Source organism: Suillus bovinus, assembly GCF_016758785.1.
Source record: "Suillus bovinus strain UH-Sbo-P2 chromosome Unknown EDB93scaffold_28, whole genome shotgun sequence".
Taxonomy (NCBI): domain Eukaryota; kingdom Fungi; phylum Basidiomycota; class Agaricomycetes; order Boletales; family Suillaceae; genus Suillus; species Suillus bovinus.
Window position 1 is genome coordinate 93,633 of NW_024542084.1, and position 25,151 is coordinate 118,783.

Consider the following 25,151-nt stretch of genomic DNA (forward strand, 5'->3'; position numbering starts at 1 on the left):
CACTCGTTTTCTTACAATACTGTTGCTCACTCACCTACTCCTTTTCGCCCCCCTTCACTGCCAGGATTTATTACATTCGTGTCGTAATAGGAATTTATCATTTTTTCAAATGTCCCTGAAACAAGTGCTATAGTATACGCAGTCTTCTACGCCAATTTGCACATCAAGAGATTGACCCTTCCATGTCACGAACTCGTTATCGACATCATCAAGCAGCAGTTGCTTGACTCCTGCACTATTGCAGGTGCTAGTGCCTGCATGTCCCGTCCCTGGGTGTGTTACTTTTACCGTTTAGAACCATATCAACAAGCCATTCTATGTTCGGTGGGCCGTGGGCGATGCTCAGATGTCAGCACCCTGGTTTCTTTGAAAGGATCTGTGCACGAGTCTGGGTGGGCAGCTAAGTATAAGAAATCACTTAACTAAATACTACAATGAAAACATTGTGTCTCCTTGATCAATACCATCACGAAAGTGCGAGTAAATATCCTTGCTCCTTACAGAGCGCTAAACAACCGTCAGCTTCACCGTGTATTACACACCACTGCCAGTCGATGTATGCACATGCTCTTGGAAAGCGATCGAGGTCATGCCGGTTGCTGCGTCGGAGTCGGTCACGAGGTTTGCGTAATATTCTCGAATGCTAAGGATCAGGCGTGGTCCTAGCACAAACAGCTGCATGACTGTGAAAATCTGATGCAACCCAGAATAAACCAGAAGTTCCAAGAAATTTTGGTCCTATAGAAATGATGAACCATGGTCGCATGCAGAGGTCGGTAAAAGTTGACATACCGTTAAAAATGGTCTAGAGAAATTAAATACGAGCTGGAAGCAAGAAATAGCAGCAAAGCTACCACGTCCGACCCTTCAGTGGAAAAAAAGGAATGATAATCACAGCATGAGCTCACTTCGCAAAGTAAACCACGTGCGTTTTCATCAACACCGTGAAACAATCCCCGACAATATCTCCTGACGAATATTGTCGTAATTTGCTGAAGTGTTTTATAGCGCTCCACATTGCGAGACATAGTACGAGGACCTCCCACACAGTTCCGAGTATCCAAGCAATGGAATCCAGAAGCAGGCCATCTTCCGCAAGGACAGTCGAGCATTGATAAGTGCCGGAGAGAATAAATTCCTCTAGCATTCATCAATGAGCCCCATGCACGTTTATTTTCATCCACAATTAAGCGTACCTCCTGAAAGTTGTAGGGTTATTATCACGGCGACTACTTCGCTGAAAATGTTGTTGGCCAGGAAGATGACAATGAGAAATATCAGGATCTTCCTGGATCGTCGATACATGGCATATAACCGGGCGATGGTGATGACTTGGAGTATGTTTTGATCAAGTCAGCATCACTGAGGTCTTACAAATGCCAGGCTCACCCCCAAGCATTGAAAATACCACAACACTCGTCCAAAGCGGTACGGCGTACACAATAGTGCCTGATGGATCCGGTCAGTGACCAGCCTTGGATAGCACACACTCCGAACAAACTCACATCTGTGGCAGTATAGTGTGGCATCAGTGAGCAAAGAAATTAGTAAAGAACAACCACACTGACTGCTACAGGACACCATAGTCAATTGTAGGGCATGGTAGGCATCTGTGCACAAAAACTCACTTTATCTGTCAGCGAGATGGTTGGAACATAGCCTGTATGCCGTCAGTCAGAAGAAGTGAGGGTACTAAGGAGACATACCCAGTATACTTATGCTGATTATAAGAGGTAGACAATCAATACGACATCGATTGTTAAGCCTTCCAAACATACGCAGCGTAAAAGATTCCAAGATAGCGCACCTAGGATTTAAGTCAGCACAACACGGAAACTAGGGCAAACAAGCTACATACACTGAGATACAAAACCGTCATTAGGGACCAGCGTTGCATCTGGAATTAGGTGTACTTTCATGTGTGTTCTTCTGACATAAAAGTCTACTCACCCAGATCAATTGCACCTGTAAGACCATTCTTAGCGAGATGGCTGCCCCAGTCATAGCATTGACACACCTCTTTTGCGAATGTAAGTGCTGAAAATACTTGTAAGATATCAGCAGTCCTTTAATATTATCATGCGCACCCCAATCATGCGTCACCATAACAAAGGCAGCGACTGCAAAACCGCAGCCAAGGTTAGATTGAGTCAATTTCAGCATCCGACTACTCTCCACGAACCTACAAAATAGCTGAAAAAACGATATTCTTCGATGGCCGGCCACAAAGTGGGGTCGTTTGAGACTATGGTCATACTGGTAGAGAATGGGCGTGGGTGAGAGGCGAACTTAGTGGACGTATGACAATAGCATTCGTGCTAGATATACCACAATCATGTGCTTCGGTTACTGAAATAATACCGAGAGATGATATTCATTTCTGCAGTGATTACCCAAAGTAAGTGTTTTCGCATGAAGAAAGATAAAATTAATACAGGCTGACGTATATGTCGGTCGTGAAGCAGCTGCGGTGACCATCAGACTTTCGTAACATAGGGATGCCAAAAATGAGCGCAGAATCTTTAATTTGCAATGTGACGTCTGTGCGGTGGTGACAGACATAAGTCCGTCACCGTAAATTTCTTGACATAAGTTTACATAACCAAAAACATACTAGTTGGGGTGCGGTGGTAACAGGCATCGCTTTGCATAGACATTCTGGCTAAGAATCCATGACTGATACCCGGTGATACAATGACATCTCTAGATTAAGACAACGCCAAGAGGACATGGTAATACCTGATCAACAAGTATCAGCAGCGTCTATATCCCAGGGTTCTTAATCGTATAATGACTCACCCAGCCACACAACTTCCAAGGCTCATCTCTCTATGCTGAACCAAATCAACACGATGTAGAACTTTGTCTAACAACGGCCTATGTGCAATGTGACCTTTGCCATCTCAATGGCTCCCGATGAGCATTAGCAGTCTCCGCTTCACAGGCGTGAACGTGACAGCACCTCCGAGGTCGTTCGAAAAGGTGGGCTTCTGTTGGAATGCAAAAAGGACAAGCAAACAGATCACTCACCAGTACAATACCTTCAAGCACGTCCCTGCTCCTCTGTGTCCTAAGCATGTGCCACCTCCTGTACACCTTCTAGCACTCCACCTCGGTAATCGGCTATTCGTATCACGAGGATGTCATTGAACAGGAGGTAAGAAACTGATACAAGGTGTATACCACATTCAATGTGCGTCAAATGTCCCAGCCTGATTCAAGATCCATAGTTGATGCGCGGAAAATACAACACCATCCCTAAATTAAGTTGGCAGGCCATCATAAAGGTGAGAAATGAAGTCAATACCATAAATTGATAGTCACCTTACCTCCGGGCCGCAATTGCTCACCCCTCAACGTTCACCGTTTAATCACATGCACTGCTTTCCTCATTCCGCACAGGTCCTTGCTCCGGGAATTGATTGCCGCGTGCGCAGTTGCGCGCCACACTTCAGAGTTCCATCCTTGAACAGCATCCTAGGAAGACTCCATCGATTGCACGATGGATTTAGCGTAGCGCATTGTTTCATCAAAGTGACACTAATAACTCACCGCATTGAACTCATTCCTGTGATAGCCCAATATGTTGATATCAAAAACAGATAAAGGTCGGAATAAAGTGAGCAGAACTTATAGTTTGCGCTGTTTGTTGTACGGGGCTGTGGAGCAACAGAATTTGTAATGTTGAATCCAGAAAAAGAACTGACTGTTTTGAAGCAGGAGGCTCAAGACGCACACGATGAGTACTAGACACGGTGAATCAATAATCTCAGTGCTTTCATGCGCGCACCATTTAAATATAGTATGTCGAAAGATACGGCAACGTCGAAGTGGACTCGGAGGTGGCTGCCAATACATTCTCACAGCCAGTCACGGCTGCGCTCAGAGTGTGGTACACAATGAAACACATATATGTGCATTTGCCAGGACTGACTGACGGACGTAGCAATTCGTGCATGGAGCCTCCAGGCCTAGCTACATGCAGCTAGCTGAGAGGGTTGTTTGTAGTTGTTTGTATTACTTTTGTCTGGTTGCCGTACTGATGGTTCATTTCAATGGGTAAGTAGCCGTAGTCGTCACCTTTCCACCTTGATCGGCTGTCCGTATGTTATAAGATGTGACTGTCCATTATTCTGATCCACTGGCAAAGCCTCTGAACTTTCTACACATGAATTCTACTCGTCCTCCCGTGCTAATCGTAAGTGAACTGCCAGTACATATGATGAATGCGCATCAGCTTAATTCCTTTTTCTTAGGTAGGCGCTGGGCCAGCGGGTCTGGTAGCAGCGTTATCACTCCTCCAGAACGGCATTTCAGTTCGCATCATTGACAAAGACCCCAACCCTCGAATCGGACAACGTGGTCCTGGAATTTGGGTTTGTCATGACACCACTTCTCTGATGCCCTGTAGTTTCATTTAATTAATGTACAATCTAGCCACGCTCCCTCGAACTCTTCAATTTCCTGAATGTCCCAGAAGTTAACGGGCTGGCGAAACCCGTCTCTATAATCCGTTCTTACAAGCCTGGGACATTGGAATCTGCGACAGAATCTTCGATGATCCCGCATATGGAACCTACCCCTGCAATACCATTCGTACGTACTAGCATTTCAGAACCGTCGTCTCTCAAGCAGTCATGCTGATGATTTTTTGTATTTTAGCACGCTCCGAAGCTAATAGGTCAACAACTCCTAGATGTGATTTTGCGACGCCACTTGGCCAAATTCTCCTGCTCTGTCGAGATGGGCACAGAGCTGTGTTCATTCAATCAGTCCGACGAAGGTGTCACGGCTGTGCTAGCAAAGAACGGTGTATTGGAGACTTTCGATACTAAGTGGATGATCGGCGCTGATGGCGCTAAAGGTGAGTTGCGATCAATTCAAATGCAGGAAGATGAGTTTGATTTATTGTTATTGTTTGCAGGCAGTGTGCGCAAACAGCTCGGGCTCACATTCTTGGGCGAGACTAGAGACGATGTCCGGCTTCTCACAGGAGATATCCGTTTATATGGCGTTGGTCTTGATAGAGCGGTGCATCCGATTTCTACTCACTCCATGAAGAAGTGCTCCTAATACTGTCTTGAAAGTATTCACACCGATTTGGAACCTTTAAACGAGGGTATGTCCAGTCTCTGTTCTTGGGGCTTGGGGATGTGTATATTGAAGCTGGGCAGCGTCTCATTGCGTCCAACAGACGAAATTGGCGAGGATGGCTGGCAATTTGTCATTATTGCTAACGATCTAGACCTGACAAAGGTAGCTCAAAACGAGGAGCTGATCTTCGACATCATTGCGTCATTAATACCTGCTGAGGTTACGTTCAACAAGCTCGTCTGGGTGAGCGAGTTCAGGTGTGTCTTATCTTGTTATATCAGTGCATTTTCAATGATCATTTGTTTACTTTAGGGCCAACATCCGCATGGTAAACAAGTTCAGTGAGGGCCGAGTTTTCGTTGCGGGCGGTATGTGGTTATACTTTTTGGATATTGTACCTGTGCTGATGGAATTCTACGTAGATGCTGCTCAGTATGTCTATATCGACCGCTTTCTTGCCAAGCTGATTTTGACATATTATCAGTGTCCACAGTCCAACCGGTGGTCAGGTGTGTGCGCTCTGAGTAAATGCTGATACTTACTCATCTATATATGTAAAGGGACTCAATTCAAGTATACAAGATGCTGTAAGTCTTCCTATCCTAGTATGTATGACACTACTGACTATATGTCAGTTCAATTTAGGTTGGAAACTTGCGCTTGTTGAAAAAGGACTCGCCGACAAGTCTCTTCTTGAGACGTATAATGCCGAGCGTCTACCTGTCATCTCCGAGATGCTTGAGGTGACAACCACAATTCTTAACAATGCAGTAGAGACAGGCAACATGCCCGCTGCGCGAAGTCCCATCCTTTTCATGCTTGGTATCAATTACCGATTCAGTGACATCGTTCTCGACGAGTTTGCAATTCCAGGGAAGCCTGTCAATGCGTACGGGGTGCTTGACGAGGGACATCTGGAGGCTGGGGACAGGGCACCTGATGCGCCAAATATGCTCCAGGTGGGAGAATCTGATGAGACGACACTTTTTGGTCTCTACAGACCTTGGTATCACACTGTGCTTGTATTCGCACCAAGTCATGCAGATGCTACCCTGATCTTGGGTATGCTGGAGGCATACAACACAAACATTGTGCGACCAGTAGTCGTTCTTCCTCCGTCCGCATCAGTGACGCCTATCGCATCCTCTGCTTTTCTCGTTCTTGTAGATCAAGAGGGCTATGCTTATTCGGCTTACCTCGTGGAAACTGGCCAGACGAGGGTGTTTGTGATACGACCGGACGGAGTGATTGGGGCCATCGTACATGGTGCAGAAGGCGTGAAGAAGTATTTCTCTAGAATATTTTCGGATGTTTAGTGGTCCGTTCTTTTTGCTTCTGCTCTTACATCGTAACTCATTCGTATCTTATAGTCAACGTAGTCATTTAGTGTAGAGATCAATGTGTTACTTGAGGGGCGCACAGAAGTTAATGTAGTAATCTCCAAGTCTTGCTATTGTTCGTTTCCGCCATCAGAGATTTTGTGAGTCTCCTTGGACAACGTCAAGTACGGCTGCTCTCAAGCTCGCCGTTAGAATAAAGTTCGCTACTTCTCAACTTTATTCTCCCTCATTGCACCATACGACCCGCTCGCTCACTCGTTTTCGCCCCTCTGTTTATTGCATTCGCATCGTAATATTCACCTCACCATTAGTATATACACTAATTCTCCCAATATGTGAGTAAAGGTCGAGCCCGCGTGTTGAGTTTCCTGCCGGCCACCTCGCCACAAGAGACCAGTGGGCCAGCTTAGGCTCAGCCTACTGCTTCCCGGAGCCACATAACGTCAATGTGAGCTAGGCATGTGGTGCGTAATCGATGATTACAATGACGACTTGACTTGACCCGTTGAAGGAATTTAATAATATTATTGTTTCAAATGTCTCTGAAACAAATGCTATAATACACGCAGTCTTCTACGCTAATTTACACTCCTTCTCGACATCTGCAAGGATCTGGGCCCATTTCCCTCCATTCCATGAACTGATCCTGACCCACTCATCCTCTTTCAGAACTCGTTTGAACCACAGCAAATAAGAAGCAACAATGATGTCTGCATACGAAAAAGCGTCGCCCATGAACCACTTCCCGTGAGTCTTCTGGTACCACTCGCACGCAGTATTGTACCCCTTCTCTAGTAGGGCCCAGTCTTCATCATAATTTTCATCCCAAGGCAGCGGGATGTCCATCGTGCGAGATTCAATGAGGGACTTGGCACTGGCGGGACTGAATACTTCTATGGTGCGTACAAAGATAGACTTCAAAGCAGGTTGAATGAGTCTGAAATGGGCGGGGTCAAACTCGCGTATCAGGGATTCTGAATTGTTGGGAAAGATGGGCTTCTCGGGATATGTCTTTTCGAGGTAGGAGGCGATTTCGAGGGAGTCAGTGATGAGGGCACCGGTGTTAGGGTCGCTGAGGACGGGGACGGTATAGACATCCGAGCCGTCTTGGCGTTTGTTTGGCTTTGCACCGATGGCCCTCATAGCGATTGAGATGTCTGAGTATTCGACCCAGAGGGTTACGAACGGGAGACCCTTGTAGCTCAAAACGAACCTGGGGCGCAGTAGACTTTGGTCAGATATCAGACTATGGCGTGCAGAACATGAATTACTGACCTCGGCTTTGCAGGGTTGGGTGAGACGTTATGGCCTGGTAAGTTGGAGACGATGTCATACAGGACAAGTGGTTGCATTATGGAGTACTAAGACGTGAGCCCTTAAAGTTTGAAGTGCTGCGACCAATATTGAAACTCTTTTAAAGGCTGAGGTTCATTGGTAAGCATCTGTCCTTGATTACTGCATTGATGAACACTGATACTGTGTGTATGCAGGTAACCGTGCAGCATGGATTGCGCATGACCGTGGCATGCCGCCACGGTTGCAAAGTTTGCAATCAGTGGCGTCACCGGATGCATGTATGTCAGAGTGGGTGACATGTTACGGTGGAGTATAAGTTAGAAATGCAGCCAAAGGCCTCATGATGCATTACATACATAGAGGTACAGTTTGGCGCTGGTATTGTCCCTTAATGCATATCAGTCCGCATCGGGCAAAGGTCCAGGGCATTGCCACATCTATGAAACACATCAGGAAGAAAGTTCATGTACTACGGGTCTCAAGTGCTCACCGGTGCCACCAGAGACCAGCTCCAAACCAGCCAACGACACATAAAGAAGGCAGCCATTCCTCCTATATAGCTAGTATGCAGTTGAATAACGGGTGCAAGGTTGTGATGTGTTAGGGGCCGGGGCGTTCTGACACTTGTACCCAAACTAACCCTGACAAATTTACAATTATCTTGCTTGTAAGGTCATGCATATGGTATGCGGCGAAATCTGACGAAATCTCTAGCAGCTGAATCTTGATGCGTTAATTAATTTATCAAAAATGAAACAAAGGTTTTGACCGATGTAGCCGGTATTGTCGATACCGAAACCACCCGTATTCTTATCGCCTCTGGTAAGTATCCTGTACAAGATTGAAACCCTGCTAACCTACAGGTCATATGCCTTCGACAGCCCTAAGTTAGGGACGGGTGCAACCCTTGTTATTCCACCGACTTGATAAAAAATCTCATCTAATCAGTACAACAAGCTCTCGTCCTCGTTGTTCAAGATCGATGAGAAAAGTTATGAGCTTACCCCAAACGCACAAATCTGGATTTCATTACTGAACAGCGCCGTTAACGGTAGCACCAACGGCATATACCTAATCGTTAGTGACATGGGGGCGCAGTCCAGTTCCAGCTTGGATGCTATCAATGACTATTGCTTCCTGAACGCCGCGCTACATTCTTTGCTAAGATTGGAGTTGCTTAAACATTTTTTCACGGGGCGTTTTACTCGTGACGCGAGGAGCTCCCAAGTTGGGCTCGCCGAAACTGAGTTCACCTATGCCACATCAAATTGACTGCAATCCTTCAAGAAGATTACATACCTATCAGCCTCGGAACCTCCAAAATATGACATGTGCACGTGGTCGCCATTGTCGCTTTGAGCGTCTGAGTCACGGCACGGCACCCAGAGATAACGCCATTGTCTTTCTCCTCGATACTATGATATTACCATAGAATACTGACGTAGTATTCAGTGAAAGACAAAGGCGCTCATCTCGATTAAACTGTGGTACTTACGTGCTACTATATGACATGTTCTCTGTTAATTTCTCATCTGTCCCACATACTATGAAGATCTTCGGCAGCCTGCCAGTGGCAGTCCCAGCTGATCTCTTCACGGTGCGGCAGAAGAAGTACGAAGCGCTGCATTTGTCAGTTGGGAACATATGTGCCGGATTACAGCATTCATGATTTGCCTAAAGTCGTATTGACAGATAATAGCCTGAGAGCGGCGGCGCTGACTCGGTCTGAAGTTTGAACAGGTTCACCTGGTGGTTAACGGCATAACGCGGGTTCTGTAACTTACATGTGACCATATTCGCGCCTATTACTACTAGCAGAATCTGCATTCTTCAGAATGATGAACTTTAAATCGAGTAAGTGCAGAATGTTATGTAAATAATGCTCAAAGAGTCCTTCTCACTGATGCTGCTGTGACCTTCCTCAGGCTATACGTATTCGACGAGGGTTTCTAGCAGCTAAACGATAAAATCCTGCAGACCATTCCGGAGTTGCCCGGGCCAGAGTTCTGCTGCAGCTACATACTAACCGACACTCTTTTATAAGACTCGAATGTAGCTCCACGCAATGAGCCCCGGGCGGGCCAGTCACACTTCAAATTAACGTATTCAATTCGAAGCCTTGTATTGTTCGCCTCCGTGATACAGGCCACCATATAAAACGGCCAAGGATGCCATCAAGAACTTCAGAAGATGACTCATTCCAGATCGCTTTCATCTTTTTTTGCTCTGCCGGTGCTTGCCTTCTTCTCGCTGTCAGCTAGTGCGTTGCCTCATCTTCGGACAGCGTCAAGCACGGCTACTCTCAAGCTTGCCATCAGAATAAACTCATATGGCATTAGGAATATTGCGGCTGCAGATCGAGCTCGAGTCCAAGTTCTACAAGCTGGCGGCAGCTCTTCCGTCAGTGCAACCAATGCTGTGATGATGTACACCGCTGACGTTGGTGTGGGGAGTCCAGCAACGTACTGTAAGCTCTTCGTGCTCCTGCAACTTCTTGATCTGACGAATTGTCAATCTCACATAGACACACTCCTGGTAGACACCGGGAGCTCAAATACCTGGATTGGGGCTAACAAAGCTTATGAGAAGACTGCCACGAGCAAGGACACGGGCAATCACTTCGTGAGTATCTGTTTCTATGTGGCACATACACTTTTTCAACCCGTTTCCAGTCTGTTTCATATGGCGAAGGACTGGATGGCAGTTACGTTTCTGGAGAAGAATACACAGATACCGTAACGCTCAACTCTGATCTGGTCATCGACAACCAATCTATTGGTGTCGCATATGAATACTCAGATATGGGCAGTCTGGATGGATTTCTTGGCGTGGGACCAGTTGATTTAACGCAGGGCACCGTCAGAAATACAAACGATGTTGCTACTGTGACGGACAACCTCTATAAGCAGGGAACAATTAGTTCGGAAGTACTCGGAGTGTTCTTCGCACCTATTTCTTCTGATAATACCGGTGGCGAGCTCACATTCGGCGGTTATGACGCCTCCAAAATTACTGGAGACGTCAGTTATGTGCCGATCACATCAACATCTCCAGCAAGTGCATACTGGGGCACTGATCAATCCATCAGTTATGGGTCTACGACTATCTTGGATGAGACTGCTGGCATCGTCGATACCGGAACCACCCTGATTCTCATTGCTTCTGGTAGGTGTCCTGTACGATATTGAAACTTTTCTAATCCACTATTCAGATGCCTTCGACAAATATCAGTCTGCGACCGGGGGGACCCTCGATGAGGCCACTGGCTTGATACAGATCTCATCTGGCCAGTACCAGCAACTCTCATCCTTGTATTTCACCACTGGTGGGGTTACTTATGAGCTCACGCCGAATGCACAAATCTGGCCTCGATCGTTGAATAGCTACATTGGTGGTACCACCGACGGCATATACCTGATCGTCAGTAGCACTGGAAGTTCCAGTGGTTCTGGTTTGGATTTTATAAATGGCTACTGTTTCCTGTACGTCGAGCTACACTTTTCTTGTGGGACAATTAATTGCTGAATTGTTCTTCCATAGCGAGCGGTTTTACTCTGTGTACGACACGACAAATTCCCGAGTCGGATTCGCCACCACTGAGTACACCTATGCTACGACAAATTAGATTCCTTTTCTTGAAAGATCGCGGTTCTACTCGTATCGGCATATTTACATCCGAGAGGTACTAGTTTCTGAGTGCTCGGAAGGGTGTAGCACCACGCATCCAGCTGAGCGATAGCTCGCTTTCATTTCTTCCTCGCAATTTTATTCTCCCTTGCTGCGCTATACGACCCAATCGCTTGTGTTTCACAATACTCTCACTCGCTCATTCACTTATTTTTACCCCCTCCACTCCCAGGATTTATTTTATTCGCGTCATATACATTCAGCATTTGTATACCAATTATACCATTAAGCGAGTACAGGTCATTCATTCAGCTCACGTGTGGAGTTTCCCCAGCCACAAACTTGCTAGCGTTCGAACCGAGCTAACACTCAGTCCCAGCTCGACTACTGTGCGTCAGGCCCTGAGCAGGCTACCGCAGAGAAACGAGGGTGAGCGAGCAATGTATGGCAGCAGAGAAGGCGATAAAGCTCTGGTCTGAGCTACTGATGGAATGAAAGATGCGTGGTTTCGATTGCTATCATTCCTGGGAACGAAGTACAAGAAGCATAAGGTATGTTGGAATCACATAGCCCAAACCTGGGCCCACTTATTTCTAATGGTTGGTTTCTTCGAAGTCGTAAGTTCTTGAGTGCTGGGCCCGCTGCGAACCAGATGTCGATTTCGCCATACGACTCCGGTGGGTCAACTTAGGCTGAGCAGGTGCTGGGTTTCTCGGGATATGTCTTTTCGAGGTAGGAGGCAATTTCGAGGGAGTCGGTGATGAGGGCACCGGTGTTGGGGTCGCTGAGGACGGGGGCGGTATATACATCCAAGCCGTCTCGGCGTTTGTTTGACTTTGCACCAATGGCCTTCATAGAGATGGATATGTCTGAGTATTCGACCCAGAGGGTTACGAATGGAAGACCCTTGTAGCTCAAAACGAACCTGGGGCGCAGTAGACTTTGGTCAGATATCAGTGTGGCATGCAGAACATATATTACTGACCTCGGCTTTGCAGGGTTGGGCGAGAAGTTATTGCCTGGTAACTCGGAGAGAACATCATACAGGACAAGTGGTTGCATCATGGAGTACTGAGACATGAAGTTACGACCAGTCTTGAAACTCTTTTATGCATCTGTATGCCGAACTTCATTGGTAAGCATCCGAGCTTGGTTAGGCATCGACGAACAGTTGATATGGCGTGTATGGAAGTCACCGTGCGGTACGGATCACGCACGACGTACCGCCATGGTTGCAAAGTTAGCAACCGGGGCGCTATCGGATGGCGGTATGTCAGATTGGCTGACGCGTCATGGTGGAGCATAAATTAGAAAAATCAGAAATGCAACCAAGGCCTCGACGCTTACCTCCAAACTCAGAGGCACTGTATAGCACTTACATTGCTCCTTGATGGTTACTAGTCCGCATCAAGCAAAGGCCCCGTGCTTGATCAGCTTCCAGTCCACGACACATAAAGAAGGCAACGATTCCTTCCTTTACAGTGGCCTGCACTTGTACGTTGTACAGGTGTAAAACGTGATTCAGCGACGCGCGCTTCGTGGCGGTACAAGTCTGGATGTAACTACATCATTAATTGGTAGGCGTGTGCACTGTGATGTGTCATCCATCCGCGTCGGTGTCCGTCAGAACATCGCCACCTCAACTTTGACGTTCACAATTACTCAGATCGTATCAGTGCTTACGCACGAAGTCCCCGACTTCTCTGAGTGACAAATAACATTCGCACGATGCAGTCGAATAAGACGGAAGAGGGTTTAGACAGATTGGGGAAAAACTATGTGGATTGATTACGAGGCGGATCAGGTTAACAGGACCCGAATCGTTCAGGATAAAATGGTTCTGGACCGCACGTTCAATAGGACAAATCTAAGAGTGAAAAATCTTACCTCGCTGATACAAAATTCAAGCCAAAGGTCATCGTATATCGCTGTCCTCCGCTCAAGGCAAACTACAAGGTCCGGAGTTAGCTTGTTCTGAACCCGAATTGGTACAAGACGCATGGCCGGAATTAGAGGTCGAGTCGAGGGACATATCCACTTTGAACACAGCTAATAATTAGATTCATCCTCTCTGAACAAAGTAACCTGGAGGCCTCATCACCAAAAAGCAGTCCCTCATTTGAGACACCACTGAAGCGGAGTGTCATGCGCCAACGATCACAAGAAGCTTGAAACGCGCGAAAACTCCGAACTAAACCAAGAGAAATATGGCTAAGGCTAGGTGCCAGGGTTTAGAGTCTTAGACACGTATTGTCCAATTCTGCCCGTGCTGGAGGCGCCTCCCAAAGTGGCTTGAAGAAACAGAATGATATTTCTTGGGTGTGGGAAGAAACGGTGGAGAATGAAAAGTAATTGGGAGATGATCGATGATGAATGTTGTAGTACAACGTCCTCCCCCCACTGATGCGGCTGTGGGAGTCGGAGATGACCTACAGCTTGTTTCAACGTTTACCGTCAGTGTGTCATCCCCAAACCAGAAAAACCCAGCAGCTCCTGGGAGGTCTCGTCGAATCGCTGACCTGCAGCGACGTCAGGGAGTACTCGGTTCGACATGTGACCAGGCCACGTGCGCACGACTGTTTCATAGCTTGGCGCTTCTGACAGAACTTCCAGAATATATGTAAATCAAGTATGTAAGTGCAGAACGTTATGTACATAATTAATGTTCAAATGAGTCTGAATTTGCAGAATCACGCCCTTCAAGTCTCAGTGACACTGCGGCTACTGAGGGTTTCAGCTAAACAAGTTCTGCGAACCATTCAGGGGTCAATGATAACTACTTACTAACCGACACTCATTTCCTGCATAGATGAATTTCATAGGACTCAAATGTATCTCCACGCAATGAGCCCTGGGCATCACATTTCAAGTTAACCGTTGTAGTGAATTCGAAGCCTCGTATTGTTCGCCTCCGTGATAACGACCACCGTATAAAATGGCCAAGGATGCCATCAAGAACTTCAGAAGATGGTTCCCTCCAAATCGCTTTCATCTGTTTTTGCCCTTCCGGCGCTTGCCTTCCTCTCGCTGTCAGCGAGCGCGTTGCCTCATCCTCGGACAGCGTCAAGCACGACTACTCTCAAGCTTGCAGTTAGAATAAACTCGTACGGGATTAAGAATATCGCAACAGCAGATCGAGCTCGAGTCCAAGCCCTACAAGCTGGCGACAGCTCTTCCGTCAGTGCAACCAATGCTGTGATGATATACACCGCTGACGTTGGCGTGGGGAGTCCAGCAACGTACTGTAAGCTCCTCATGCTCCTGCAACTTCTTGATCTGACTGATTGTCAATCTTACATAGACACACTCCTGGTAGACACCGGGAGCTCAAATACCTGGATCGGGGCTAACAAAGCTTACGAGAAGACTTCCACGAGCAAGGACACGGGCAATCAATTCGTGAGTATTTGTTTCTGTGGCACATACACTTTTTCAATCCGTTCCCAGTATGTTCCATACGGCGATGGGAGTTACGCTTCTGGAGAGGAATATACAGACACCGTAACGCTCAACTCTGATCTGGTCATCGACAACCAATCCATTGGGGTCGCATATAAATACTCAGGGATGGGTAGCCTGAATGGACTTCTTGGCGTCGGACCAGTTGATTTAACGCAGGACACCGTCAGCAATACAAATGATGTTGCCACTGTGACGGACAACCTCTATAAGCAGGGAACAATAAGTTCAGAAGTACTCGGAGTGTTCTTCGCACCTGCTTCCTCTGGTGATACCAGTGGCGAGCTCACATTCGGCGGTTATGACGCCTCCAAAATTACTGGAGACGTTAGTTATGTGCCGATCACATCAACATCTTCAGCGAGTGCCTACTGGGGCATTGATCAATCCATCAGTTATGGGTCTACGACTATCCTGGATGAGACTGCTGGCATCGTCGATACCGGAACCACCTTAATTTACATCGCCTCTGGTAGGGGTCATGTACAATATCAAAACCCTTCTAATCCACTATTCAGATGCCTTTGAAACGTATCAGTCTGCGACGGGGGGAACCCTTGATAAGACTACTGGCTTGTTACAGATCTCATCCGACCAGTACCAGCAACTCTTATCCTTGTATTTCACTATTGGTGGGGTTACTTACGAGCTCACGCCGAATGCGCAAATATGGCCTCGATCGTTGAATAGCTACATTGAAGGTACCACCGACGGCATATACCTGGTCGTCAGTAGCAACGGGAGTCCCAGTGGTTCTGGCTTAGATTTCACGAATGGCTACTGTTTCCTGTACGTTGAGCTGCTATTTTTTTCGGGAAAATAAATTGCTGAACTGTTCTTTCGTAGCGAGCGGTTTTACTCTGTGTTCGACACGACAAACTCCCAAGTCGGATTTGCTACCACTGAGTACACCTATGCCACGACAAATTGAATTCCTCTTCTCGAAAAATCATGGTTTTATTTGCATCAGCATAATTATGCGACGTGCCTTACCTGAATTTATTGTGTTCGATGTGCATCAGTGCATGGATGAGAGCGATGGTGCTGTGGTAAACCAACCGGACTCTGATCATGACGACTTTCTTCCAGTATGTCATGTGTGCTCAGGATAAGGTTGGCCTCAGTATGTCCGCTATATAGACGAAGTCGTGGTTCTGTGCGCACGAGGAAGATTCTAATTGAAAGTATTTTGTTATGTTATCGGACATGAACTGCCGATAGAATCCCGATGGGATGTCTCCTTGTGCAAGTGGAGGAAGCTTTGCCCCAATAATTCAATATTAATGGAGAGCTATTGATTCCCAAGATTCTGAATCGTGTCTTCAACTGAGATTCGTGCTACTTTGTTCTCCAAGATCATAGTTAGTCGAACATGATCTTAAAGCAAATATGTCCAATCAATAATTATTAATTTGAACTATTATGACTACAAGAAAAGACGCACAACCAAACATACACTGACATATCTAACTCTAAATCTCCCCGACGGTCTTGATGACGTTACCTCGAACCACAATGCGTTCATTGCGCCTCCAGAAATCTGCCAGAATCTCTGCCAGTTTTGTTGGATCATCCTAATTTCACGTCAACAAAGTGTCTATTGCAAGTAACCGACGAACCTCGTGCAGGAGATGTCCCACACCCGAACCAGCCATGACTTCGAGCCAGAATTTGCCCTGCATCTGACCGACCATGAGTGTCGTATCAAGGCGCTCTGCACCTGCTAATACTAAGAGCCGTGCGGAGCGGAGCCCGAGGAATAAAGATGAAAGCGACGGGAACCAGCCTAAAAGAAGATCGGTATGAGCGGTGGTGCATGTCAAGGGAGCAAGCGTAGGCTTACTATCCCAGTATGGCGCCGTCGACCTGAGTGGTGTACGCCACTTGTATTTGAATCCAATATTCGCGCGCGTGCTGGGCGTCAGGGGAGAATCTGCAGGAACAACAATAGATGGAATCGAAACACGGGCAGAAGCGGGGTTATGGATAAGGCCCGTATTGACGCTGTATGAGCAAGCGTGAATATGATATTTACGAAAGGCAACATTGAACACGGACTGCCACTCGATTGCTTCTTCAACGCTATCGAAACCCTCGGGTCGAGAATTGAGAATCGCGTGCATGTGAGGCAGCGCTTCTACTGCTGTGCCTATTGGTGACGGGTCAAGCTCGAGCAAATTACAGAATTTGATGTAGCGATAAGTACCTTCTACTACATCCAAAACGGCCACTCCTGCGATGTTATATTTGCGTTGTTGAAGTATGGGACAAGCGCGGACGCAAACAGATCCTCCCATGCTGTGTCCAACAAGCTAGCCAGAGTGCCGTCAATTCAATATGCCTAAAAGGGAGCATAAAGCTCACCATCAAATTTGGAGCTGCTGCCACATCTGGGTAAATCGTCTGTAGCAGAGCACAGAAATCCTCAACAAGGACATTAATCGATAGATCTTCATCAGACTGAGATGATATCGTCTTTCCTGAAAAGACGATAAATATTCTGCGTTCCTCCGATGCGAATGCATACCATGTCTTCTGGCATCGAAGGCCAGGACACCGACATTATCCCTCATGACCTCACCTATCTCTTTAGCGAGACATGCAAAGCTTGTTCCAGCATATCCTGCACCGTGATGGAATACAATAACACCTCCGCCGTCATACTTCGGAGGAGTGTAATATACCCGAACGTCGAGTGCTCGGGTAGGGAGCGATATCTGCAATGCCTGAGAAAAGTATGAAGCAGGACTTAATGGCTTGAATTCAGAATTTGGTGGCTTTGGTTTTCGGTTAGATGTGCTTGGCCGTGGTCTATCCAACAATGAGCAAGAAAGGATTGGACTCTGGATGGTGACATACATTGGAGGTGGTCCCATGCCGGTCGAGAGTTCGCCGATTCCATCAACAATCTCAGATTCTTCATCGTCGTCCTCGTTGCTTGGTGGTAACTGTGGTAACTTTGCTATTCGAGCACTGATTGCAGAACGATATAGTGAGCTCATCTCGACAAAACGCAATCGTGAATCAGGAGTTCGAACGCGTCCAAATTCGGACCAGAATTCAGTACTTGTTGATTAGTAAGCAAACATCGAAATAAACCAAATTTGCCGCATTGACCGAAACTTTTGCGAGGACTATGGCGTCGCTGTTCCGCATAACATCAAAGAACTCATTCAAGCCTTTGGCGCGGCCATTCGCGACAGCGGCACGAAAACAAACAGCGTCTAAATCAGAACCAAACACCCACTTCAAAATCACTCTACGCCGCTCCGCAATTGCACTAGGCGAACGGAAGAAGGAAACCTTGGTAGCACTCGGTCTGCATAGACGTATGCAAACTGTGTATCATGTCCACAGCCCAGAAGCCGCAGGAAAAATTCTCAAAGTGAAAGAATTAGTCGAGGTTGAGAATGTACCAGCAACGGCTGTACGCTCTCAGTCAGAGCAGAGGAAGGAGAGGAAAGCGTCGAGAGGGTACCAGGTGCAGGGCACAAAGCTGGGAGAACTTGCATGGGAAACTTCATGACCAGGTCCGCTTATCTCGTGCTCTTTCGTTTTTGCACTCACTCGCTTCCCAATCCAAAGGCCACATCATCCCATTGGCTGCAGTCCTTTCTCGTTATCTTGTCTACTACTGGCTTTCCCTTACTTATATGCTTGCCATCTATCATTATCTAAAGACTCGATAATATTTCCAGGTTGTGTCTACTTTCGCTCTCTGCCATCATGTTGTTTTTGATTCACTACCATCGGAACAATGAAATCCACGGTGTGGCTTTTATCTTTCGAAACAGATACCTCGTGGCTCCGTCGTAAGTCCCGATCATTTCTGTTACTTGGTGTCTGTGCCTCATCCATACCGCTATGATTAGATAAATGTGTCTGTGACTACCTAATTGATCGTTGACACACAGCTCAAGCATTGCAAGCTATGATTAATGCCGTTCCCGCTGTACCATGAGTTGCCGTTCAATCTGATATCGCAGCCACATGACACCATGAATGCATCGCAGATTTACCCGCCACCTCGATTGCTCCTCACAGAAGTCAATTATTCACGCCTCACACAAATGCTCTTGGAGCTGTACATGAGGCATACCCCCTGCATATCATCATCACACTCACGTAAGAATGATGCACGTCCTCGAGTCGCAAGCCGTACGGTCGTTGGCACACGGGTGTATTACGGGAACTTGATCTCCGCCGCGTTCTCTTCGAGATCGACCTCAACGTGCCCCATTGTCCAATATTCTGACCTGTACTTAGGCATAACGTGGGTAACATAGGCGATAAGACACTATTTATCAGGCAGATTTTTCTTTTTTTAATTTTGTTTGATGTTCTAATACCTCGGCGAGCCCGTGCGCGTGCATGACCTCCGTTTTATTCGTTCACCTTGCTCACTCTATTTAGATATTTGCTAGCAGAAATGTTTCTTCGTGAGTATCCGCGGGATTCGCCAAGGATTGGCCTTGAATAATCAGCTGAGCACCACCCTATAATTTACGAGAATACTGTGTAGAATTTGGATTGCTGCTTCCAAGCTTCAAGATCTTCTCTACCTAAGTAAAGTGGTCAAGGTTAAAAGGTCATTGCAATAGTAAAGAGAGTGTATAAAGCTAAGGGGATGTGGCTCTTTCTAAGGACACCGATGAGTCCCACGATCGTGGTTAGACTCGTTCTCACTGAGCTCCGTCCCATGGGGTTCGTTGGGGAACCTTGTTTATAGCATTATAACGGTACCGAAGGCGTCTGCACCGGTACAGACACAAGAGGCCGAACGGTCATTCCTTACCGAGTCCAGAAATGTCGTAACCAATTTAACTTGCACGATGACACTATCGCATCCTGTGCAGTCTGCCTCGTGCAATCCTGCGGGAACAACAATTACAAAATATAACTTGCTCAGTTCGAACAGCTTTTGATTCTCCCTATCCCTACCTCGTCCAACCTTACCGGGTCTCCGAGTCTTCCGAGTAAAGTTCTCGAAAAGTCATTTTGCTCAGGGCTCACGAGCGCTCAGCTTTTCCATGCAGGGAGGATTTCTAACTGAAGATGACCTGGAGAAGTACCTCGCATCCGGAGAGTATCCAGGGACAATGCAGCCTTCCTTCAGTTACGATCGGCAACAGTCCCACTTCACCACGCTCGGTGTGGGAGGACCATCTCTCACAAATCGATGCTCTTGGAGTGGACCTCCCTCGTATGATCAATGGGTCCACCCGCGGATGCCCGAGGCATGTACTCACGAAGCGTTTTTAGCATTCGAGAAGCTTATGACGGTCGTGCCTGATCGCACCTCTAGATTCAGCAACTACCATCAGGATCCAGACCGAATCCTTCATGTTGCACCACAATCTTTGGTCCAGATCCAATGTCAGAAGCGAACTTGTGGACGCGGATGGTATCACGCCCGTCATTGAGACGCTCTCAGCGACCCAGGAACTACAACATGCAGCAAGACGTTCTTAACACCGTGCGACTTGATGTGAGCGCTAGATTCGTGTTCTGTCCCCACTAGCAAGCTACTTAATATATTACACTACAGGACTCGTTGAGTTCAGAGAGCATGACAGTGGTGGATATGCCGAATTCTGTGTTGAAGCCAGCATCATACACTGGAAATAAACCGCCAGAGGTAACCACTGGACGCCTGTAATGAAAAATCAATAAAGTCTGTCCAATCTGACTGTGAGTGTTATCTTACTGTCTCCTCGATCTCTCCACAAGTTTCATGACATTTCTGCATATTAGTCTCCACATTCTCTAGGATTGGCTGCCGAAGCCAAATCCGATGGAAAGGGTAAAGGGATCGAGAAGCAATCATCCTCCCATACTTGCTTCCTACCGAAGTTGCGCCTGAACACAGCATGGAATCGACTACGCCGTTGGACGACTACTACACTCAGGGATATGAAGAGTCGAACCGCGCGTTTATCGTTAGCTGCTCGACCGATCAGGTGGGTGAACCAACACGCTGCGGCACAGTGGATTAAATTTTGTGTTCTCAGTCTAGCCGGTCGTTCAGATCAACATGACATCTGGAGATACCCTGAGGAAAAGGACATGTTAGAGGACAAACGAATCGACCGATGTTAATCATATGACGACATAACGAACGCTTCTCATGTCAGCGCCTGTGGACATCTTGCATCTTTGGAGAAATGGACTCTTACTCTCATCACGAACAAATGTATGACAATGGATTTAGTAGCGATATAACACTGTAACTATACTCGTGGACATACGAGACTAGAGCAACGTATGTGACTCTCTCAGTATATGATAAAACGTTTCCTAGTACAGCGAATGGAATGACAGTCATGGCCCACTCTGCGGAGACGACATAACACAGAACTATGATAGTCTATTATAGTAGTGTTTCTTTATACAAACCTGAAGAATTCCGTGTCTGTTCGGGTAGCACCAGGACACGCAATGGTGGTGCTCATATTCTTGACCACTTTGTGCCTGTTCATGAGTTTTGATTCATTCTAAATTAATACGGTCATTTTAAGCAGCAGGAAGTAACCCAGGTTATATTTCCTGCAACGCCAATAGATTGCTTTTGATGACCGAATCCAAGTTGAGCGTTGCAGTATCCAAGTATTCTTGTCTGGAAACCGTCGAAGTGGATTTGACACCACGACTGCTGGATGCAACACTCTGAAAGCAATCGCAATTGTATTAGATACTACGTAGACCCTACGGATATTCACGAATTGATTGTGGCTCGTAGCAGTCTTCTCGTAAACTTGCTGCCCTCGATCCAGCTTCCAGTATCCACAACGAGCGTGTCTGGATCATTCGTCGACTGAGGAAACCGACGGAGCTCAAGCAGTTTACAGTGCAGTGCTGGACTCCTCACATCAACTTTGGCAGTGTACAACACTGTTGTATTGACTGCAAAGATGGACGAGTTGCCGCGTTCTGGACCCTGGTAGCAAGGCTCGAGTTCGGTCGACGGCGGCGACATTCGCGGTGTCCTCCAAGTTGAATTTAACGGCGAGCTCGCGAGCAGCCGTCGTGCGAGGTTGAGGCAAAACCTTTGCTGACAGTGAGAGGAAGGCGAGCATGGTAGGATAAAAAGATGTAAATTAATGCGATCTGAACCATCTTCCTGATCACCAATCTCACCGGCCTAATCCTTGCCATAACCTATCAGTCATGCCTATAACTTGTCTGAACATAGACTGTACGATGGGGGTATCAAAGGATGAAAAGGACTAGAGGGAGGTTCAGAGGTAGATAAGGACTTATGCGTTCCTGTACTGTTGGTTCAAACCGTCTCTATATGAATTCGATTAAGAATGGTCTCGAAATTCATGTCAAATTCTCGATCAAGCGAACCGTCAACAGCTCACTTCTATTCGACATCTTTCCCTGTTCGCACAGGAAGACCAGCGAACTTGGCTCGCAGCGCTTCATACTTCCTCCGCTGCACAGCAGACACACTAGGACCGACCTTATCCTGAGCGCGAACGAAATCCTCCAACACAACAACAACTCGCGGCTGATTCTCTACCAAACTTCCACCACCGTCATCTATCTGTTCAAGCGCACCGAGGACACGTCTCAGCGCCACAACGCCTGCTTCCCGAACGACAGCTGCGAGGTCCGCACCGCTGTACCCATCACATTTCTCCTGCACAATTTGCTCCGCGCCCTGCAGGATCGTCTCGGTACCAGGTTCTGTAGGTGCGAATGGAATTTTACGCGCCAGCGTCCGTATGATCTCGACGCGTTCGTCGGCACTTGGTAGGTCAACGTAGAGGAGCTTGTCGAGCCGCCCTGGGCGAACCATAGCTGGGTCGATCATATCGGGACGGTTAGTTGCGGCGATGACGTAGACAGCTTTGCGGGAGTCAAGTCCATCTAGCTCTGTGAGTAGCGTATTCACGACGCGTGCAGAAGATTCTGACTGTTAAAATAGGAATGTAAGATAAAAGTTGGAGTGAAATGTGAAGGGTGCGTACCATGCTTTCATCTCTTCGAGGGACGAGAGCGTCTAACTCATCGAAGAAAATCACGCAGGGAGATGAGGCCCGGGCACGAGAGAACACCTGTCTCACAGCTCTCTCGCTCTCGCCAACATACTGCGCTCCCATTAACAATGTTTTTACTCGAGATAGAACGTCACTGACCTTGTTTAGGAGCTCAGGGCCCTTGACACTAATGAAATTCGCCCTGGACTCATTCGCGACAGCTTTCGCCAATAAAGTCTTTCCGCATCCCGGCGGACCCCACAACAGCACACCACACGCTGCCTCGATACCTACAGCACTGAACAGCTCAGGGCGCCTGATAGGCTGCACGATTGCCATGTGCAGCTCTTCGCGTGTGCCATGCAGTGCGCCGATATCAGCCCACGTCACGTCTGGCACGGTTGCAAAACCCTCTCGCTTAGAGGAAGGCTGAACTTCCCGTAGCGCGGCGTAAAAATCGTCCGAGGTTATGCAGAGAGGGGCGAGCTGAGCAGGTGTGAGAGGAGAAGGATGAGCACTGAGGAAGTGCGCGATGGAAGAAGCAGAGAGTTGAGATGCTAGAGAGAAAAAAGGGATTGGATTTGGCGTGGTATCGGCTGGAGGCGTGGGCGGCGGATCCACTGCCATGGGAATATCTTGGCCGATGTTTTCTGGTGCTTCCGGAAGGACGAGCGTGCCGTCTGTGAGTTGTTTGAAGATGCGTTTCACGGCGATGACACCTGCTGCGCCTGTTAACGCTGATAGGTCTGCGCCTACGTAGCCGGGCGTGGCTTTGGCAAAGGCAGTGAAGTTGAAGTCGCCGTCTAGCCGGAGTTTCGCGCATAGTACTCGCAGAATTCTGCCAAAGCTTAAAATCGAAAAAAAAGGATGGCATGGACGTGAGCTTACTTGTTTCGGGCCTCCTCATCCGGGACGCCCATGCTTATCTCATGGTCAAAACGGCCTGCGCGGCGGAGAGCAGCATCTAATGAGTCTGGTCGGTTTGTCGCGCCAATGACAATCACCGGCTTATTTTCGGTCTTCTCCCAAGACATATCTGTACGGGTCAGGTTAGAGGGTGTGGAAGAGAAAATTGACGCAAAAATACCATCCATGCACGTCAAGAACTGGGCGACTATACGTCTTTCCATCTCCCTCTGAGCACTCTCTCGTTTTGGAGTGATAGCATCGATCTCGTCAATAAACAGTAGACAAGGAGCAACACGCTGGGGGTAACGATTAGCATTAAAAAATCATGCAGAATATGAGTGTACCTTAGCCTCGTCAAATGTATCTCGTAGCGTTTTTTCTGACTCTCCAGACATACCAGACACAATAGAGGGAGCAGATATGCTGATAAAAGGAACACCCAGCTCCTGCACACAATCAGTCAAATTTCAAACAAAGTAGTGGGTGCACCGACCCCAGCTATCGCATTCGCTAGAAGGGTCTTGCCACATCCCGGAGGGCCATGTAGCAACACACCACGTGGAGGCTGTACACCAGTGTGTAGATAGATTTCCGGATGACAGAGAGGCATGGCAACAAGCTCCAGCATCTTCTCCACACATGCTTCTACACCACCCAGATCGGACAACCGAGTAGCAGGGGGAGTGTGGTCCTTCGCTATGGAATTGGTAGATAACTTTGGTCGTTTACTACCGTCTTCTACTGTTGGACGGGCTGAGCGCAATTTTCGCTTTGAGGAAGGGGGACGAGTGTCAGGGGAGGTTACTTCATTCATAGCAGGTGCGATAGAAGATGAAGGAGGAATCGATATTCCTGGCTCAACTGGGTTTTCTAAGGCGAGTAGTTGGTTTGCATTTTCTGGAGGGATCTCAAGAGGCGTGTTTGGCGGAAGCGGAGCAGGAGCATTTAAATTGACCTTCGCCTTTCTGTGGGTAGACCAAAGGCTTTGCATGGACTTGTTCAAAGCATTTGAACCCTGTCTGATCCATTGCGGTTACAACATGTTCAATGACTTCAAGTCGTAAAAACGTACATCCATTGGAGTTGAAAGAAAGTACAAGAGCACAGCCACCAAAATGTAGAATATCCCCAACTCCCACGGGTTTTGTCAACGTACTTAGACCTGGACGGTCCAATATACTTAGTCTCACTCTCTCGTCCAGAGAAGTTGAGTAAGTATATGGCAGTGACTGATGCTATTCCAGGAGGCCTCTGGCTTGGCTCCCTCTGCAACGAGTTGCGCAATTTGTAGTTTGCACTAATTGTCATGCCAAACCGAATTATCAAGCTGGCTTCCTCAAAGGCCTCCGTAGAGCCTGACACCCAGTGCACGAAGGTGAGATTGGCTTCACTTCTTTCAACACACGTTGGTACATGATTTAATACCTGAAAGTTTTGTTTC

At 47.4% G+C, this 25,151-nt stretch overlaps 10 protein-coding genes across 10 annotated transcripts; 5 read left to right on the forward strand and 5 right to left on the reverse strand.

Moving 5' to 3' along the window:
• Window positions 1-480: 480 nt before the first annotated feature.
• On the reverse strand, window positions 481-2,315 carry EDB93DRAFT_401921 (uncharacterized protein). Its single transcript, XM_041456275.1, has 13 exons — window positions 2,183-2,315; window positions 2,088-2,120; window positions 2,018-2,037; window positions 1,951-1,965; window positions 1,859-1,897; window positions 1,779-1,807; window positions 1,707-1,720; window positions 1,625-1,660; window positions 1,390-1,449; window positions 1,197-1,331; window positions 909-1,140; window positions 793-850; window positions 481-738 (listed from the first exon to the last, which is right to left on the reverse strand). Exons 1-13 carry the CDS (start codon window positions 2,253-2,255, stop codon window positions 535-537), a joined length of 948 nt encoding a protein of 315 aa, XP_041307633.1. The 5' UTR covers window positions 2,256-2,315; the 3' UTR covers window positions 481-534.
• Window positions 2,316-4,168: 1,853 nt separating this feature from the next.
• Window positions 4,169-6,410, forward strand: EDB93DRAFT_1250449 (FAD binding domain-containing protein; the record flags this gene model as incomplete). Its single annotated transcript, XM_041453016.1, has 12 exons — window positions 4,169-4,198; window positions 4,257-4,376; window positions 4,438-4,596; window positions 4,663-4,864; window positions 4,925-5,031; window positions 5,088-5,119; window positions 5,175-5,351; window positions 5,407-5,462; window positions 5,517-5,526; window positions 5,579-5,603; window positions 5,655-5,681; window positions 5,730-6,410. The coding sequence occupies 12 exons, from the start codon at window positions 4,169-4,171 to the stop codon at window positions 6,408-6,410; spliced, it is 1,626 nt and encodes a 541-aa protein (XP_041307634.1).
• Window positions 6,411-7,007: 597 nt separating this feature from the next.
• On the reverse strand, window positions 7,008-7,786 carry EDB93DRAFT_1240599 (uncharacterized protein; the record flags this gene model as incomplete). Its single annotated transcript, XM_041451781.1, has 2 exons — window positions 7,008-7,647; window positions 7,710-7,786. 2 exons carry the CDS (start codon window positions 7,784-7,786, stop codon window positions 7,008-7,010), a joined length of 717 nt encoding a protein of 238 aa, XP_041307635.1.
• Window positions 7,787-9,602: 1,816 nt separating this feature from the next.
• EDB93DRAFT_1328441 (acid protease) lies at window positions 9,603-11,355 on the forward strand (the record flags this gene model as incomplete). The annotated part of the gene is made up of 5 exons (XM_041455120.1): window positions 9,603-10,197; window positions 10,255-10,352; window positions 10,403-10,895; window positions 10,942-11,212; window positions 11,271-11,355. Exons 1-5 carry the CDS (start codon window positions 9,921-9,923, stop codon window positions 11,353-11,355), a joined length of 1,224 nt encoding a protein of 407 aa, XP_041307636.1. The 5' UTR covers window positions 9,603-9,920.
• A 689-nt stretch (window positions 11,356-12,044) lies between these two features.
• On the reverse strand, window positions 12,045-12,437 carry EDB93DRAFT_1104019 (uncharacterized protein; the record flags this gene model as incomplete). The annotated part of the gene is made up of 2 exons (XM_041447373.1): window positions 12,045-12,282; window positions 12,343-12,437. The coding sequence occupies 2 exons, from the start codon at window positions 12,435-12,437 to the stop codon at window positions 12,045-12,047; spliced, it is 333 nt and encodes a 110-aa protein (XP_041307637.1).
• A 1,733-nt stretch (window positions 12,438-14,170) lies between these two features.
• Window positions 14,171-16,199, forward strand: EDB93DRAFT_402392 (acid protease). The gene is made up of 5 exons (XM_041456276.1): window positions 14,171-14,601; window positions 14,659-14,756; window positions 14,805-15,288; window positions 15,335-15,605; window positions 15,663-16,199. Exons 1-5 carry the CDS (start codon window positions 14,325-14,327, stop codon window positions 15,745-15,747), a joined length of 1,215 nt encoding a protein of 404 aa, XP_041307638.1. The 5' UTR covers window positions 14,171-14,324; the 3' UTR covers window positions 15,748-16,199.
• Window positions 16,200-16,294: 95 nt separating this feature from the next.
• On the reverse strand, window positions 16,295-17,838 carry EDB93DRAFT_1205982 (Alpha/Beta hydrolase protein; the record flags this gene model as incomplete). The annotated part of the gene is made up of 8 exons (XM_041450989.1): window positions 17,676-17,838; window positions 17,344-17,627; window positions 17,181-17,296; window positions 17,023-17,128; window positions 16,875-16,965; window positions 16,660-16,820; window positions 16,436-16,602; window positions 16,295-16,390 (listed from the first exon to the last, which is right to left on the reverse strand). Coding segments are annotated over exons 1-8 (1,164 nt in total), but the record flags the coding sequence as incomplete, so codon positions are not given.
• A 76-nt stretch (window positions 17,839-17,914) lies between these two features.
• Window positions 17,915-18,370, forward strand: EDB93DRAFT_402400 (uncharacterized protein). Its single transcript, XM_041456277.1, has one exon. The coding sequence runs from the start codon at window positions 17,953-17,955 to the stop codon at window positions 18,340-18,342; it is 390 nt and encodes a 129-aa protein (XP_041307640.1). The 5' UTR covers window positions 17,915-17,952; the 3' UTR covers window positions 18,343-18,370.
• A 1,119-nt stretch (window positions 18,371-19,489) lies between these two features.
• On the forward strand, window positions 19,490-21,168 carry EDB93DRAFT_1146448 (uncharacterized protein). The gene is made up of 5 exons (XM_041449495.1): window positions 19,490-20,053; window positions 20,122-20,304; window positions 20,365-20,454; window positions 20,492-20,507; window positions 20,602-21,168. Exons 1-5 carry the CDS (start codon window positions 19,847-19,849, stop codon window positions 20,913-20,915), a joined length of 810 nt encoding a protein of 269 aa, XP_041307641.1. The 5' UTR covers window positions 19,490-19,846; the 3' UTR covers window positions 20,916-21,168.
• An 819-nt stretch (window positions 21,169-21,987) lies between these two features.
• Window positions 21,988-24,851, reverse strand: EDB93DRAFT_402631 (P-loop containing nucleoside triphosphate hydrolase protein). Its single transcript, XM_041456278.1, has 7 exons — window positions 24,204-24,851; window positions 24,055-24,156; window positions 23,889-24,006; window positions 23,690-23,837; window positions 22,961-23,639; window positions 22,793-22,912; window positions 21,988-22,737 (listed from the first exon to the last, which is right to left on the reverse strand). The coding sequence occupies exons 1-7, from the start codon at window positions 24,699-24,701 to the stop codon at window positions 22,183-22,185; spliced, it is 2,220 nt and encodes a 739-aa protein (XP_041307642.1). The 5' UTR covers window positions 24,702-24,851; the 3' UTR covers window positions 21,988-22,182.
• Window positions 24,852-25,151: the final 300 nt, after the last annotated feature.

Bases quoted from the DNA above. Each gene is read 5' to 3' on its own strand.
- EDB93DRAFT_401921 (XM_041456275.1), bottom strand. From the start codon at position 2,255: ATGACCATAGTCTCAAACGACCCCACTTTGTGGCCGGCCATCGAAGAA. The intron at 2,121-2,182 runs GTTCGTGGAGAG...GCGGTTTTGCAG, and splicing joins TTTTTTCAGCTATTTTGTAG to TCGCTGCCTTTGTTATGGTG. The intron at 739-792 runs GTATGTCAACTT...TCATTTCTATAG, and splicing joins TCTCTAGACCATTTTTAACG to GACCAAAATTTCTTGGAACT.
- EDB93DRAFT_402392 (XM_041456276.1), top strand. From the start codon at position 14,325: ATGGTTCCCTCCAAATCGCTTTCATCTGTTTTTGCCCTTCCGGCGCTT. The intron at 14,602-14,658 runs GTAAGCTCCTCA...AATCTTACATAG, and splicing joins GGGGAGTCCAGCAACGTACT to ACACACTCCTGGTAGACACC. The intron at 14,757-14,804 runs GTGAGTATTTGT...ATCCGTTCCCAG, and splicing joins AGGACACGGGCAATCAATTC to TATGTTCCATACGGCGATGG.
- EDB93DRAFT_402400 (XM_041456277.1), top strand. From the start codon at position 17,953: ATGGCGTCGCTGTTCCGCATAACATCAAAGAACTCATTCAAGCCTTTG.
- EDB93DRAFT_1146448 (XM_041449495.1), top strand. From the start codon at position 19,847: ATGCAGGGAGGATTTCTAACTGAAGATGACCTGGAGAAGTACCTCGCA. The intron at 20,054-20,121 runs GCATGTACTCAC...TCGCACCTCTAG, and splicing joins TCCACCCGCGGATGCCCGAG to ATTCAGCAACTACCATCAGG. The intron at 20,305-20,364 runs GTGAGCGCTAGA...ATTACACTACAG, and splicing joins TTAACACCGTGCGACTTGAT to GACTCGTTGAGTTCAGAGAG.
- EDB93DRAFT_402631 (XM_041456278.1), bottom strand. From the start codon at position 24,701: ATGCAAAGCCTTTGGTCTACCCACAGAAAGGCGAAGGTCAATTTAAAT. The intron at 24,007-24,054 runs GTACACTCATAT...CGTTACCCCCAG, and splicing joins ATACATTTGACGAGGCTAAG to CGTGTTGCTCCTTGTCTACT. The intron at 22,738-22,792 runs GTACGCACCCTT...CTATTTTAACAG, and splicing joins CTCGAAGAGATGAAAGCATG to TCAGAATCTTCTGCACGCGT.